At 33.9% G+C, this 14,216-nt stretch overlaps 1 protein-coding gene across 6 annotated transcripts in view; it reads left to right on the top strand.

Moving 5' to 3' along the window:
* Piezo (piezo type mechanosensitive ion channel component) overlaps positions 1-9,818 on the top strand; it is a 104,475-nt gene extending 94,657 nt beyond the window's left edge. For all 6 annotated transcript variants that reach the window (XM_089250674.1, XM_089250680.1, XM_089250675.1 and 3 more), the window contains 3 exons: positions 270-516; positions 723-1,017; positions 5,240-9,818. In XM_089250674.1, coding sequence (XP_089106800.1) covers positions 270-516; positions 723-1,014 — 539 coding nt within the window. In that variant the 3' untranslated portion in view covers positions 1,015-1,017; positions 5,240-9,818. The remainder of the gene's footprint in view (positions 1-269; positions 517-722; positions 1,018-5,239) is intronic.
* The last annotated feature ends 4,398 nt before the right edge of the window (positions 9,819-14,216 follow it).

Below are 14,216 nucleotides of genomic sequence, written 5' to 3'. Positions count from 1 at the left end.
ATTTGCTTCCATTCTCTTCTGGATCCACACCTGCTTCTGGGAGCTGTGATGCACAGTTTGGAAACCATTACTCTATTGTGAATTTTTTATTGTAAAATAAAAATATAATTTTTTTATTTATCAATATATAGGAAATAATTAAAAAGATATATTTAGCATTAGCATTGAAATTAGATTCTGGCACATGTATATCAAGTTGGCTTAGTGATTGCAATTCATTGTTGCGCTGTTCTTCAATTGCAAATCTTTTTTATTGATTTTCAAATTAGATATCAAAGATAAATCTAACTATTTCGGGACATCTGCATATCGTGGTTTGCAGATATCTATGTGCCTTCTAAATCCTAATGATACAACGAGCACAAAATGGTGGGAAGTGCAAGATGAGAAGATTGGTAATGAGTGTACAGATCCCCTGTACAGAATTCCAGGTGTCAAAAACTGTGATTACTTGCGCATGGTTGCTTTCAACGAAAAAGCTTTTCCTGCAGAGCTGTCCATAATTTCCGGATATGGGTGAGTTCTCTAAATAATATTACAAGTATATGGACCCTGCACTCACGCACGCACACACACACCATTATTATTATTTAGAAAATTATAATATAATCCTTTGTATTGTCAAAACCTTAACAATCAACGCATATCTAGTATGCAAAATAAACAAAATCTATCAGAGTATTTGATTTGTATAAAAATGTTCTCTCTCCAATATTTTACAGCATCATCGGCCTGTATACCACATTCGTTCTATTGGTGTCAAGAGTTGTACGTACTCTAGTGGCTGGCCAGTCTTTCGTGATCATGTTTGATGACATGCCATATGTGGATAGAGTACTCCAGCTTTGCTTAGACATATATCTTGTTCGTGAGAGCCGCGAGTTCAGTTTGGAAGAAGATCTATTTGCCAAATTGATATTCCTATACCGTTCTCCTGAGATGTTGATCAAGTGGACCAGACCACCAGAACATGAGGCAGACGACCACCACCCCAGACTTCCATTGAACGAATGAATGGTAAACATATATGATTCAATACGTATAATTTTTATTTTTAAATTATAAATCCGCACATAATAACTATTAGATAGTCAATATAAAAAATAATTTTTCATTTGAATTTTTTCAAATGTAAGACCTAAATCAGTGATATATATTCGAATTTCTAAGAATATAAATAACCATCATCTGTTACTAGAGCTGGTCTAATCACTTTATAAGATATAACTTTTGTATGTGCAAATCCATGACCAAAGCATCCCTTCAAAAAATAAAACAATGCATTGATATCAAAGACAGGAGATATGTGGAACTGAGGGTGAAGATATATATAACACACACTCGCTCAGGGCCTTGAGGAATGAACATGTTATTTTTAGGGAGAAAAGTGTGTGACTACCCCATTCAGTTATTCATGTAGGGACCCATTCCGTTAACATTAAAAATATTGTGATGGTGAGTGTGATCCTATTCGTTTAATTGTTTATTACATTTATTTTTGACTGTGTAAGCATCAGTTATTTTACTAAAGTTTGGTAACTTTTGAAATGTAAATTGCATTGATCTATTATAAGCTAAATAGTAAATACAGTCAGCTCTGATTATGCAGGGGAACAATTCAATTGCCATTTTACAACGTTAGTGTAGTTTGTATATTTAATGAAGGATATTGAATAAATTATATATTATCAAAATATTAATAAAGCTCTTCAAATAAATCAGACAGGAAAAATGAAAATCATATTTAGTTACAATGATTGCAGTACCTGATATTTTTACTTTTCATCAGGAAAGTTAGCTCCCTCTATTGGCTCAACACAGAACAAAAATAAAATAATTAAATGTACGTATTGATGACAACTTAAATACTTGGAGGCATGTACATACTCTTAAATGTAGCTATCTTAACCTATAGTTTGTTTTAGGTTAACTTTGCAGTGGAGAGAAAGGTAGAGAGTGTACTCCTCCGCCGCAAAATAAAGTTCCCATAAATCGGAGTTTTATGATGATCATTTATACAGAATATTTCAATTTTTTTAATGATTTTGTGAAAAAGAAAAGAAAAATATCGTTTTGAACCGATGTTTCTTCGTTTGAAATTTTTAAATTAGAAAAAAATATTGGTTACCATTATCCAAAAATCTATAGCAACCACAACGACATTTTCGTGGTATCCTAGAAATCGTCCATACCTTACCCAGGCCGCGCATCGATACATTGGTTAAGAGGCTTTTGTTGCCATAGCAACGAGTGATGAGGTTCCCTCGTAGCTTCCTCTTCACTGCAAAGTTAACCTGAAACGGACTATAGTAACATTATTTTACATTAATTCCAAATGTTTGGTTCAATAAAAACATTATATGTGTAGTGGTTGATGTGTATTTACAGCTGACGTGTGAAGCGTACCATTCAATTAAGCAGGGAAAAAGTAGTTGAAATTATCCTATTAAGCTGGGAACATTGCCTCTATGAGAGAAATTTTTGTGCATATCCGCGCGTAATTCAATTAAGTGGAGTTGACTGTATTCCTTTTTCTTAATTCAGTTCAGTGCCTTTATTGTGTGTAGAGCAGGGGTGGCCAACTTCTCTCTGTACGAGGGCCAACGTAATGTTCAGAGGTAGTATTGCGGGCCACATCAGTTACAATTTCGGTATGTAAGCTGCCGTGCATGCACAAGGGGAGAGAACTTCAGCACATAATCTGCACCCAGAAGGATTGGTTGCTATGGTATCGTAGGCCACAAACATTTTGACTGTATTTATTGACTGATTAATTTAATTACTAATTATTATATAATGAATTATTAACTGGACTCCTTATTTTTTGGAAAAGAGCATTTATATTTTCTTTCAAAAGAAACTGCGCAAATAGCTGCAGCGCGGACTACAATTTCTTATCAGATCAGACTCAAATGTATTGCCCGATGCCCAGCTCTCAAGGCTGATGGTGGGATTACAGACGAGTTAGTAAACAGCCTAGGAAGAGATATTTAATGTACATCAGTAATTAAGACTTGATTGCTTCTCACTAAGTCCTCGCTGGCTAGAATTTTTCCAGAGCTTTGGTCAAAGTCGGGAGATCCACTCCGCAAGTCCACAAAACTGGACTTGAAAAAATTTTTGGGGTTGACACATCTGATTTTTTCCCAAGTTTGTCAGCAACTCATTAGATTCAGTAGATCATTTATGTGCAGTCTTTCCACTCATGGCTGGATTTCGGACGTTGATTTCTTCATGGTTGTGAAACATTTCCCAAGCACTTTACGATAGAAATGTGGTGTTGGGATAGCTTTTCTCAGATTTTTCAAACTTGGTGAACTTAATTTTTTCTGGTTAGGGTTTCTTTTATTTCTTGAGTTGATGTCAGTTGCTCGCAGCTTGGCCAAATCTTTTTTGTGTGCCTCGCATATTTAAAAATTTTTTTTTTAGCTTTACTTAAAAAAAAGGAAATTTTGCTTGTTGAGATTACCATCACTGACCTTCCAATGAGTTTCCACAGTAGGTTTTTTGAAATCAGTTATGTGACCTTTGTGTTTAAAAAGGTATTATGTTTGTGTGTTGAAAATACAAATTGTTTTTGTCAAATCAGAAATAATTCTGTTTTCTACATTATAACCACAATTTCGCCAATCGGAACTAATATCAAAAATATAACAGTATTTTCATCTTGTCAGGACCATACAAAATCACCTTGAGGATCAGCTGTTGGCCACCTCTGGTGTAGAGTATTTGATATAATATCAACTGATACTATACTTTCTCCTCCAAAATTAAAAATACAGGGTGCATAGGGGGGAGTCTTTTTATTCTGGAATAACTCGTCAACCGTTATTTCCAGACATACTTCCAATTATAAATAGTATCCAAATAATGTGTAGACCTTGGCTCCATCATTCATATTGCAAGGGCTTGTACAGGTTCCAAAATTAAAAAAAATATTATTTGATTACAGTCTTTTTAAAAAACCCTAATTAGGAAGTTGTTGCCCTTTCTCTCCCGAGGCCAACAAAACAGGGGGGGGGGGAAACAATGTTTACAAGTAAAATATTGTAATAATCGCTGCGATATTTGAATTCGAAAGTGACTGTAATGAGGGAAAGAAAAAATAAATAAGCAAAATAAATAAACTAGCGGACAAGCTCATTCTACGCTTTGTATGCTGTTCTTTCCCTCATTTTTAGCAAATATTGAATTCAATAACATTGAAGCAAATATTGCACTTATAAACAAGAAACTTTTAATTGGCATCAGGAGCGACAGGGCAATAACTTTCTAATTGAGTTTTTTAGGACAGGGTGACCAAATAAAAAGTTAATTTTTTTTTATTTTAATAGCTATGCAATCCCTTACAATATGAGTGACGTATCTACGCTCTACACATTATTTCAATACTTTTTCCAATTAGAAGTATACTTCTAGGATCACAATGATTTGGGAGTTATTGCAGGATAGTTATTCCTATGCACCCTGTATAATCATTAATCAATCAAAATATTATAAGTAAAATCTGCATAATTATACATATATAAAATTGATTTTCTGTCTGTTCTCTATACAAATATACAATTTTAGAGAGATCATCGTCAAATTTTGCATATATACCAAACAAGACCTGACTTGAACGATAAGCTACTTTAAAAGTTTCTCAGAGCTGGGAAAATGTCCCGAATGGGCAAAAAAAAAAAAAAAAAAAAGACAGGCAAAAATGGTTCCTGGGCCTCAACAATCACTTTCAGTACATTTATTTTGGTTACCGTAGTTCCCTAGCAATGCTTTTGACATGTATATGCCTTTACAATGATTCGTCACTTCAATGTTGCCAGTATTATGTTTACGCCTTTATAATGGTTTGAAATCTTTTTAATCCTCCCAGTAATTGAAGAAAACCTGGCCAGCGCCGGGTATTATAGCTACTTTATATAAAATATATTCAAAAATGGGTCTGTGATACCTGACCTGTGCACTAACAGAATATTTTCTCACCCGTGCAATCATGAGCTAACTTCATTGATCTTTTAACTACGCAAATGAAAAACAAGGACAAACATGCATCCCAAAAGCATTTTTCGGGACATATCATTTATTGGCAAAAAAAACTGATTTAATTATATCCTATTTTCTTTGTACCCTAGTTTAATCAGTATTAAACTCATTTCATATTTCTTTTATTGATTTTATAAAACATTCAGTTTATTATTTCATTGCATTAATTTTTGTTTAAATTTTCATACATACATAGGAATGTCATTTGTCTCAAGGATCTGGATCGCTGTGAACATTTGTGATAAAAAATGTGGACTTGAAAATTCCGAAGATGAATTTCCAGTAGATACTAAAAAAAAACATGAATGTGTGAAGCCGGTTTTTAGTTTAGAATTTATTTTTCTGTGATACATGACAATAATGTAAATTATCTTTGTACGATTATTGATTTATTGTAATTTTTGTACAAAAAAAAATTACGGTATATTTTTATTTACAATGTCAAGCAAAAATCAAAATATATAGTTCATTAGATTACCATAGTTCCAAAATAATTTCCTAAAACTATATGTATGAACTAATTTTCTATATTAGTCTGTGTCGACAGTGTTTTAAGGAGAGTTATGCTTTGTAAATTTTTGTTATAGCTTATTTCTCTTAATTCCGATATTTTTTTAGATTTTATCTGGTTCGAGAAATTTTAAGAATACATAAGAACATTTATCGTGAATGACTCGTATTCGGCCATCATAATGTGAAAATATTTTGTAACTGATTTGACATTATATTTTTATGTTGATTGTGCTTAGAAAGTTTTCAGCTCTATGTTGATAATAAAAGTAATCTATCTCTTACAAGTATAGTACTTACAATATTGTATATATGCACATACCGGTAACCTATTAAAATGTTTGCGAGTGATAATAGTACAAAATGAATTGTGTATATTTCAAAGTATTGCGGACGTGCAGAGCTAGTAGGATATAGTAAAATGTGATAAATGTTGAAAATGGATTTATGTCTCCTATGAGATTTTTGTGTGCAAATGGGAAGACTCTATTGGTCGTTTGAAAAATTTATACTTATCGAATGAAATAACCCAAGAAAACCAATGAAAAGAACCAAATGAATTTGGAAATGACCCAAGGAAACAAATTTATGATTGAATGATACCTTTTTTAGCATTGCAGAAGAAAATCTATCCATCGATAATCAATTCTGCTCATTTTCATATAAGAGGACATTTTTAATTCTTATGATGAAAATGAAGTAAAATCCTGTACACCTTCTAAGATATTAAGCGTAATGAGAAGATATCATTAGCGGAATTATTTTTAGCAATCATTTAAATATTTAAGGTATTTACTTAATTTTGTCATAATTATTATGAGTTATTTTTGATAAATTAATAAATATTTATCAAATGGTACAAAATTTATTAACTTCATTTTTAAATTTTAAAATAGTGCTTTTTTTCTGAGGAAATATCGATATTGGCAAATGTGAATAGTGCCTACTACCTCATTTTCTCTAATTTTTATAAGTCAATTTTCAATATTTTCTATAGTGTTTTCTTCCTTCCAGTATGTTAATTTTCTGTGGGGGAAATAACCAATTTTTTCTGATGAGGAAAAAGATTCTTTTTAAATTATTTGTATGAATTTGTGGTGCAATACCCTTCATTGCCGAGTTGAAACTCTGGGGCATATTGTGGCCAATAAATGCATTTAATTATTGACGATCAATTTTTAGAAGAAGTGTCTTGAGAATTTAGTGTAGAACAGCATTGACTCGTGGCAACCCAACATGGCCTTCTCAAATAATATTAGAATGAGTATACAATATGGTGCCTCGCAATCATAAACTTGTCAGTCGATAAATTCATGTTAAATTTTGCTATAACTTTTTCTGTATAAGTTTTCTAACTTCATCTCTCTACCCTTAATAGCGCAAGGGAATAATAATTATATTATTTACTTTCGTTACATGTTTTCCTGCATTTGTGTAAAAAAAATTAGAAAATAACGTACATTACCAAATATATATGCATTACTAATTTATTGAGTTGTAGATGCTGAAAGATATTGTGTTATTCTACCTGTTCTTGTCTCCTGTTTCCTTGGGATGAGAATATTATTAAATTATAATTCCTCAATGAAATCTTCAAAAATGTTCACAATGTTCTGTTTTTATCTGTTTTAAAAAAAAAGTTTTCACTCTTATCTGCGTGTTTCCCTTTTTGAATTTCATATTCTAGTTTAATGAACAATCGTTCTTTGCAACAGCCTGGGTTTGTATCTAGTGTTGCGTGTGAATTCTTAGTGCCACCATCTATTTCTCAAGCTATGAGTGAAGTGTAATGACTGAATGTTTGGGTAATTGTAGGTTTGTTGCTCTATGTGGCAAGACTGTAACAGGTAACGGCTTGCATTCACACCTCAATTCTGTTAGGAACCACAGAAAACCAACTTTCTGCAGGATGATGTACAAACTGCAGTTTTCTGCTGCTATTTTTTAGAAATCAACCTAATCTTCTCACAGATCAATTCCAAAGTTACAGGACATCCCTTGATCGGTTTTTATGTAATCAGAGTAATGGGAATGTTTTCATTCTTTCGTTGATTGAAGCTCTGTTCTTTTTTTTTTAAATCTTAGTTTCACTAGCAGACATTCTTGTACCTATTATCTTCTTTTCCTTTCTATATCTATCGCCGAAAGTTACTTGTATTTTTTTTATCCACAATTTCTTTCTTTTGAATGGTATGAATTTCCATTTTTATGTATTTCACTATTGATGAATGTAAAATGCAGAATCGAAATTTAAAATTAATAAACACTAACAAGAAATTATTAGTAACACATGTCATTTGATGCATTTGTGTTCTTAATTTTTTATACATTAATTTTGATTTAAATATAGCCTCATTTGAGTATCTAAATACAACAAACAAACCACCACAAAATTAATCTAAACTTATCTCTTTCCACCTTTTTGTGTTGGAAACCAGAGATATTGATGTTAACCAATTAAACAAGTGAAAGTAATAAATACACAAACTGCCATTTTTCAAATCATAAGACATTATTTGAGTGGGCCATTTGCGATTGCTGTTGATAGTTAATGCAAGAATTTTTGTTTCCTTTATCAAATAAGTAATTCTATTTCATCTTCTGTCAGTGTTGCCAGAAAAAAAATTTCATTACTGATGTGCTGATTAAATAAATATTTGTACAGTTATAATTAGTATGTTTTGATATCCTATTTTGCTATGTATATATATTGTAGTTGCACGAAATTATTAGGTATTTACACGCTAAATTAATTACTTAATTCACAACTGTATACATGATTTATTTAAATATTTGTACATATAATCTTTACACTATAATGTGTGCAGAGAACATTTGCATAGTTTTCTGTGAGATTCAAAACTTGAAGAGATTCATGTTCATAAAAGATAATTTATATAACAAAACTTAAGCCTATGATTAATAAAAAGAGGAAATTTCTCTGGAGCTTAATAATAATTGAATCAATAACTATGGCATATATTTTTAGCACCTTTAAATTGCATGTACATGTTCATTTTGATCTTTTATACATTGCATAGTTTTGAAGAAATTGATTTGTGTTGTGCATAGATTGGTTCAGAAATTGCTGTTTATCAAAAATGAAACAAGTGTTGCTTTCGTGAAATAACTTTTTTAAATAATTGCTTCATATAGTTTCATGAATAGTAATTTTGAGAAAAGTTTTCTACATGTAAGAGTAAAATATTTGTTAATTAATGCAAGATTTGTGAGCGTCCAATGTTTTTGGAACCATTAAAGGTTTTTATCAGACATTGCATTTGAAATATCTTTTGGTGAATTCGTAAAATGCTCATATAACCACATTTACATACAGCTTTTTCTATGAGTAGCTTTTTTTAATTGGCATAATTTTGAAATATGTTTAGATGGTGATTTATAATGCAGGTTCAAATGTATATAATTGTCTTCCTGCTTAATTTTATACGTATAGTTTCTGCTTGTTTTTGAAGTTGTACTTTTAATTATTGCAAAAAATTTCAGAAATTACATAAGGGAAGTTATTAGTGTATTTTATATACATATATTATACCTGTGAAATATTTCTTTTCTAGTCATAACTTGCTTTTGCATTAGTCTTTATAAAATAAGTCAAATTGCATAACTTGTAACATGAAGTGGTGCAAAGAAGCAAAATATAAATCACATTGTAAATAATTATAAAGGAGTATTAATAGTGGGTTGTGTTTGGAGTATTCTGTGTACAAGCATTTTGTTAATTATTCAACCCCTTTGAAGGTTATTTCATATTCAAATATAATTCACATATGATGAAGTATAATGAGCAGTTAAATTTTAATTAATTTATTTATTGATATTTATGACAACACTTAACGATGAATAAATATTTGTAAAATGATACTTGAGACATTTTATATATTTTTATGTTATATCATGAGCGTTTCTCAATTTATATTGATAAATTTGTGTTATTAATAAAATATATTTTTTTTAGGAAACCAGAATGAAATATATACCACAATTCACTAAAGAGTTTGAATAATGACGTTTTCATTTTGTTTTTAATTGATATTTTTTAATTCTGGAAAATCTGTCATAATTTTCAATAGATTATTGAAATAATTAAAGCAAGACAGTTATTCTATAGAGGTTTTAAATACACATGCAGCGGGGGGCGATAATTTGCACCACTTATGTTTTGATTAGATTGCGCTGAGTTGTGATATCAGTAATTAGAATACCATTGTTGAGAGATTTATGTATAAAGATTGCTTTTATTTGCATCATTTTATTATAGGCTGTCAAATTTCTTTTTTTGTGTGTGTGTGTGTTTAATTTTTAAGTTTTAATAAATTAAACACATTAAATTTGTTTAATTTAGTAAATTAAACAAATTAATTTGTTTTAATCACATTATTCAGAAATAAAAACCATTGTGCATTGAGTGATTTCTTTTGTATAACTTCATTTTATTTATAGACTGATTATATCATTGACAGGGCCGGATTAACCCATATGAAGGCCCTAAGCACTCATGATTTTGGTAGTGTGTGCCCCGTCCCCCTTTTACTTTTAACCTTATACAGTATAACCCATGGTCCTTCATGACAATTGGATATGTTTACAATTTTCGAGTGCAAGTAAGCAGGGCCCGATTTCCACATGGGCATTTGCACAGGGTCCCATGTTTTAGTGGGCTCCAAACTTATAATAGTATATATTTTACTCAAATTTTTACAAATTTATTTGGTAAATTTTAGAAAAACCGAAGAACTTTCCCTCAATTACATCATACCATTTCCAAAGTGCCGGGAAATGCAAGTGCCGGGAGTGCATGCAAATTGGAAAGCAGGTATTTTTAAGTGGGGGGGCTCAGAAAAATTCGTTTTGCCTATGTTGCTGTTGAGGCAGCTCTGGGCTTACTTTATGGAAATTGAGCAAAATCTCAATCCAAAAACTGATCATTAATGCGAGTTCTTGTTCGCAATTGGATTAAGTTTCTCCGCTTTTGCTCCCTTAGTAAGTAGAAATGAAAATTTACCGTTGCTTGGGGAGGGGTCCTGTGTCCATTTTGGCATCCCCCTTCCCGTAATTTATAAAGGGAAAAAGTGTAAACTCGATGCCCTTCCTGGCCCATCACCCAGGGAACAGATCCCCACTCCCCCCCCCTCTTTTAGTTGCGGCCCTGGTCAACCTTTTGATAAAACCTTCAATTGTGAAATCAAATGCTCTTGAAATTTAAAATTTTAGAATTTTCTACTGGATGGTTGATGCTCAGAAAAAAATTGTACATTTAAAAACAATGTACTATTTGATCTTTTTTTTGTGGTGCCCTTTTTGTCCGGATGCCCTAAGCACGTGCTCATTTTGCTCTTAATAGTTAATCCGGCCCTGATCATTGAGGTCTCACTGCTATATTTGAATCAAAATTATCAATCATAAATTTTCTTTTCCAAAAGAGATATATACGAGCAATTATGTTGATGCATTAATCCTGATCATAACATGTTCGCAATACTTGATACAGATTGACCAACACAGCAGCCTTCTAGATAAGAACTATTCTTAGATACAGTCTAAGGATCAGGCTTCGTATTTAGTCATTCCATATGGCCTATTGACGGTGCAGCGATTAGTTGCCTGAAATGGTTTTTCTAACTTCTGGGCATGATTGTGAGCTGGTCCTCCATTCAAAAAGTGTCTCTGCAGGGAGCAGGCAGATTCTTCAAAACAATATTTACGTCAGACACGCATTTTTCTCTTCAAAATATGCCTTCTAGAAAATATTGAAAATAACTACTAAGTGTATACCGTTATATAAAAAAAAACATTGAACTATGACCCCTTCCGTCATCTATCAAATAAAAAAACACAACTGTTATAATTCTATGATTGATATGGGTAACCGGTTTTCGACTAATGTACTAACCGCATGGAAAAGAAAAAAACCAATATGATATTAATGTATTTTATGAGCAATAATATTAATTAAAAAATCAGATTGCTCCAAAATTTTAACAGTTGCTGTTTGTATATTGTAAAATGTTATCTGACTGAGGTAGATGCATTTTCTCAGGGCGTACCAAGTCTATAGACTCCCATAAGCTTCCCTGTACGTATCTAGACGTTCCGCAAAAGAAGGGTTTTACTATATCAATTAGCCTATCTGAGCTAATAATTGATTAATAAGTGCGGAATCCTCCACCTATTGGTTACAACAGAGTGGTGTATGTATGTTTATATTTCAGTGAATTACGTGATTAAATACGATATAGGCTATATAATTGTATGTGTCAAGATTAAATGCGATAAATACGGGTAGTAGTGTTCAGTATACATGCAACACCTTGCATATAGAGACGTGTGTCCTCTCCACTCTTTAATACAAGATCCAATGAAAGACTGGTTATTTGTGGAGATGGAGATTACGCAAGGAAGAAAATTCATCACTGCTCCCACGGAGACTCGAACCCCCGGTCGCTCGCTTGCCGGACGAGTGCCTGTGTACTATATCACGAGCTATTAGTTGATTGCTGCCGCCGTTCATATACGGAGCCTTGGAGCATTGTATATACGTTCCAAGGTTGAAATATTCTATCTGCTTCCATATCTTAGATGGTAGAGCACTCGTCCGGCAAACGAGAGACCGGGGTTCGGGTCCCCGTGGGGGGCAGTGATGAATTTTCTCTTCCTTGTAATCTTCATCTCCACAAATAACCAATTAGTCATAGGCAATGGATCTTGTATACAACACCTTGCCCTTCAATCAATGAAGAAAGAATTAGAACTACAGTCGAATCCCGTTTTAACGAATACCGTTATAGCGAAAATCTCGTTTTAACGAAAACTTTTCTAATTCTCCAGATAAGTTTACATAGGAATAAAATGCAAAAACCTGAGATTCCTTTAAAACGAAATTTCGTTACAGCGAAGTGGTTTCTCCGGTCTCTTGGAGTTCGTTATAACGGGATTCGACTGTATATGTACACAAACTTCTTTCAAAACTAAAAAATGCACCATTTTCCACACCACCCAAGAGGTATGGTGCCAGGCGCGTTACCCCTTTGTGTACGGCGGGTTCCCACGTAGGCATATTTCCGTCTTCACCCTGCGCAACCCGTCGAAGATCTTCTCTCGACGGGCCCCAGAGCAGCAACCGTAAAAGTTGGTTGGGTGCCCTGGTAGAGGCCTCGCCCGTACACCACGTTTCGGCCGAGCCCCGGACCCGGTTAAGGTCGTATGGCTCGGCCCAACGATGGAAAGAAGCCTTTCGACACAGGTTGCTTTGCCTCTGCCCCGGCTTCCTTGACAGTCGACCATCTCGCGCGCGATAGAAATGGCGACCGGCCAGCTGCACACGGGGGCAAACTGGGGGTTGGTCATCCAAACTCGTCGTCTCCGAAGATGGGACGGGCAAAAGCCGTGGAGCGCTCCTCAGAGGGGATGGTTAAGAATGAAGAAATCTGAAAGCATCATGTTTCCAATCAAAACAATGGAGTTTTCACATTGTTTAAGAAATTCGGTTCCAAAAGCTTCAACAATGAAACTTCATAGCTCATTGTTTGATTTTTAAACACGGGAAAAACTGAGACGGGCTGCAATATACCTACGCCAGGGTTTCTCAACCTTAGGGCATGGGCGGAGATACATGGGATGCAATGCCCCCCCCCCCAGCTTCAAAGGTGGAGTCGATTGATCCAATGTATTTGTGTATATATGAATTGACAACAACATCATAGTGCCCCTCTAGCAATAATGACCATGTCGCCCCCCAGACATCTAAGTCTATCTCTGCCTATGCCTTCGGGTCGTCGCGAGGGCTTCCATATGGGTCGTAGAAATTCTCTTACAGCTAAAGATTCTTGAGCTAACTTGACTCGCAGGGTCTTCCGACATATGTCGTTAAAATCAACTAGCAGCCCGGGTTTCTTGACTTATGTATCGTGACCAGGGCCGCAACTAGGGGAAGAGAAGGTGGGTCTGGTGCCCCAGGCGCCTTACCAGAAGGGAGTCTGGTAAGGTGTAATTTTGTAATAAGGCGTTTTGTAATTTCAACATTACAAAAGGGTGGGAGGCATCAGAAAGAGGGAGGCTTCCCTCCGGCTGACCAAACATCTAGTTTCACGTGCGTCTGCCACAAAGCGCTCTTCAAGCGATTTGCCGCAGGCTCTAGACGCACGTTCTAGTTTCGGCCCTGCCTAAGGATAGCTTTCTAAAGACGAATCTGATTATAAGTCATTTAGTGAAGGATTAAAAGTGTCCAGTGAGAACAAAAATTCATAATTCTGTGCATTACCGAAATTGAATGTCTACAGACTAATATGAAATAGCAAAAAAATATTATCTTCTGAAATTTGAAGAGATTCGTGTTAAGCTAAATTAAGGTTTTCAATTCAACCTTAAGAAGAGTGCGGGCTACTTCACTGATTTGAAAACGTGTCGCTGGCAGTATTGTTTTTACAGGGGGGGGGGGGGGGGGCTAAGCGGGCTAATTGCCCAGGGTGGCAAATTTTGGAGTATAAAAAGAGGGTGGGGAGAAAAAAACATCTTTTTTTAATTCACGTTTCGTAAACGTGTTTGTCATATGCGCGTCATTTCTATCGTAAATAATATATAATTGTTAAACTATATTGTTTAGTAAACCACTCCGTATATTCAAGTAATGCAAGCACTTTAAAAGT

Source organism: Pholcus phalangioides, unplaced genomic scaffold, assembly GCF_987345545.1.
Source record: "Pholcus phalangioides strain wild (caught in Gottingen) unplaced genomic scaffold, Ppha-v1.0 ptg000024l_1, whole genome shotgun sequence".
NCBI lineage: Eukaryota > Metazoa > Arthropoda > Arachnida > Araneae > Pholcidae > Pholcus > Pholcus phalangioides.
Note: the sequence above shows the minus strand (reverse complement) of the source record. Positions and strands in the feature narration are given on the sequence as shown.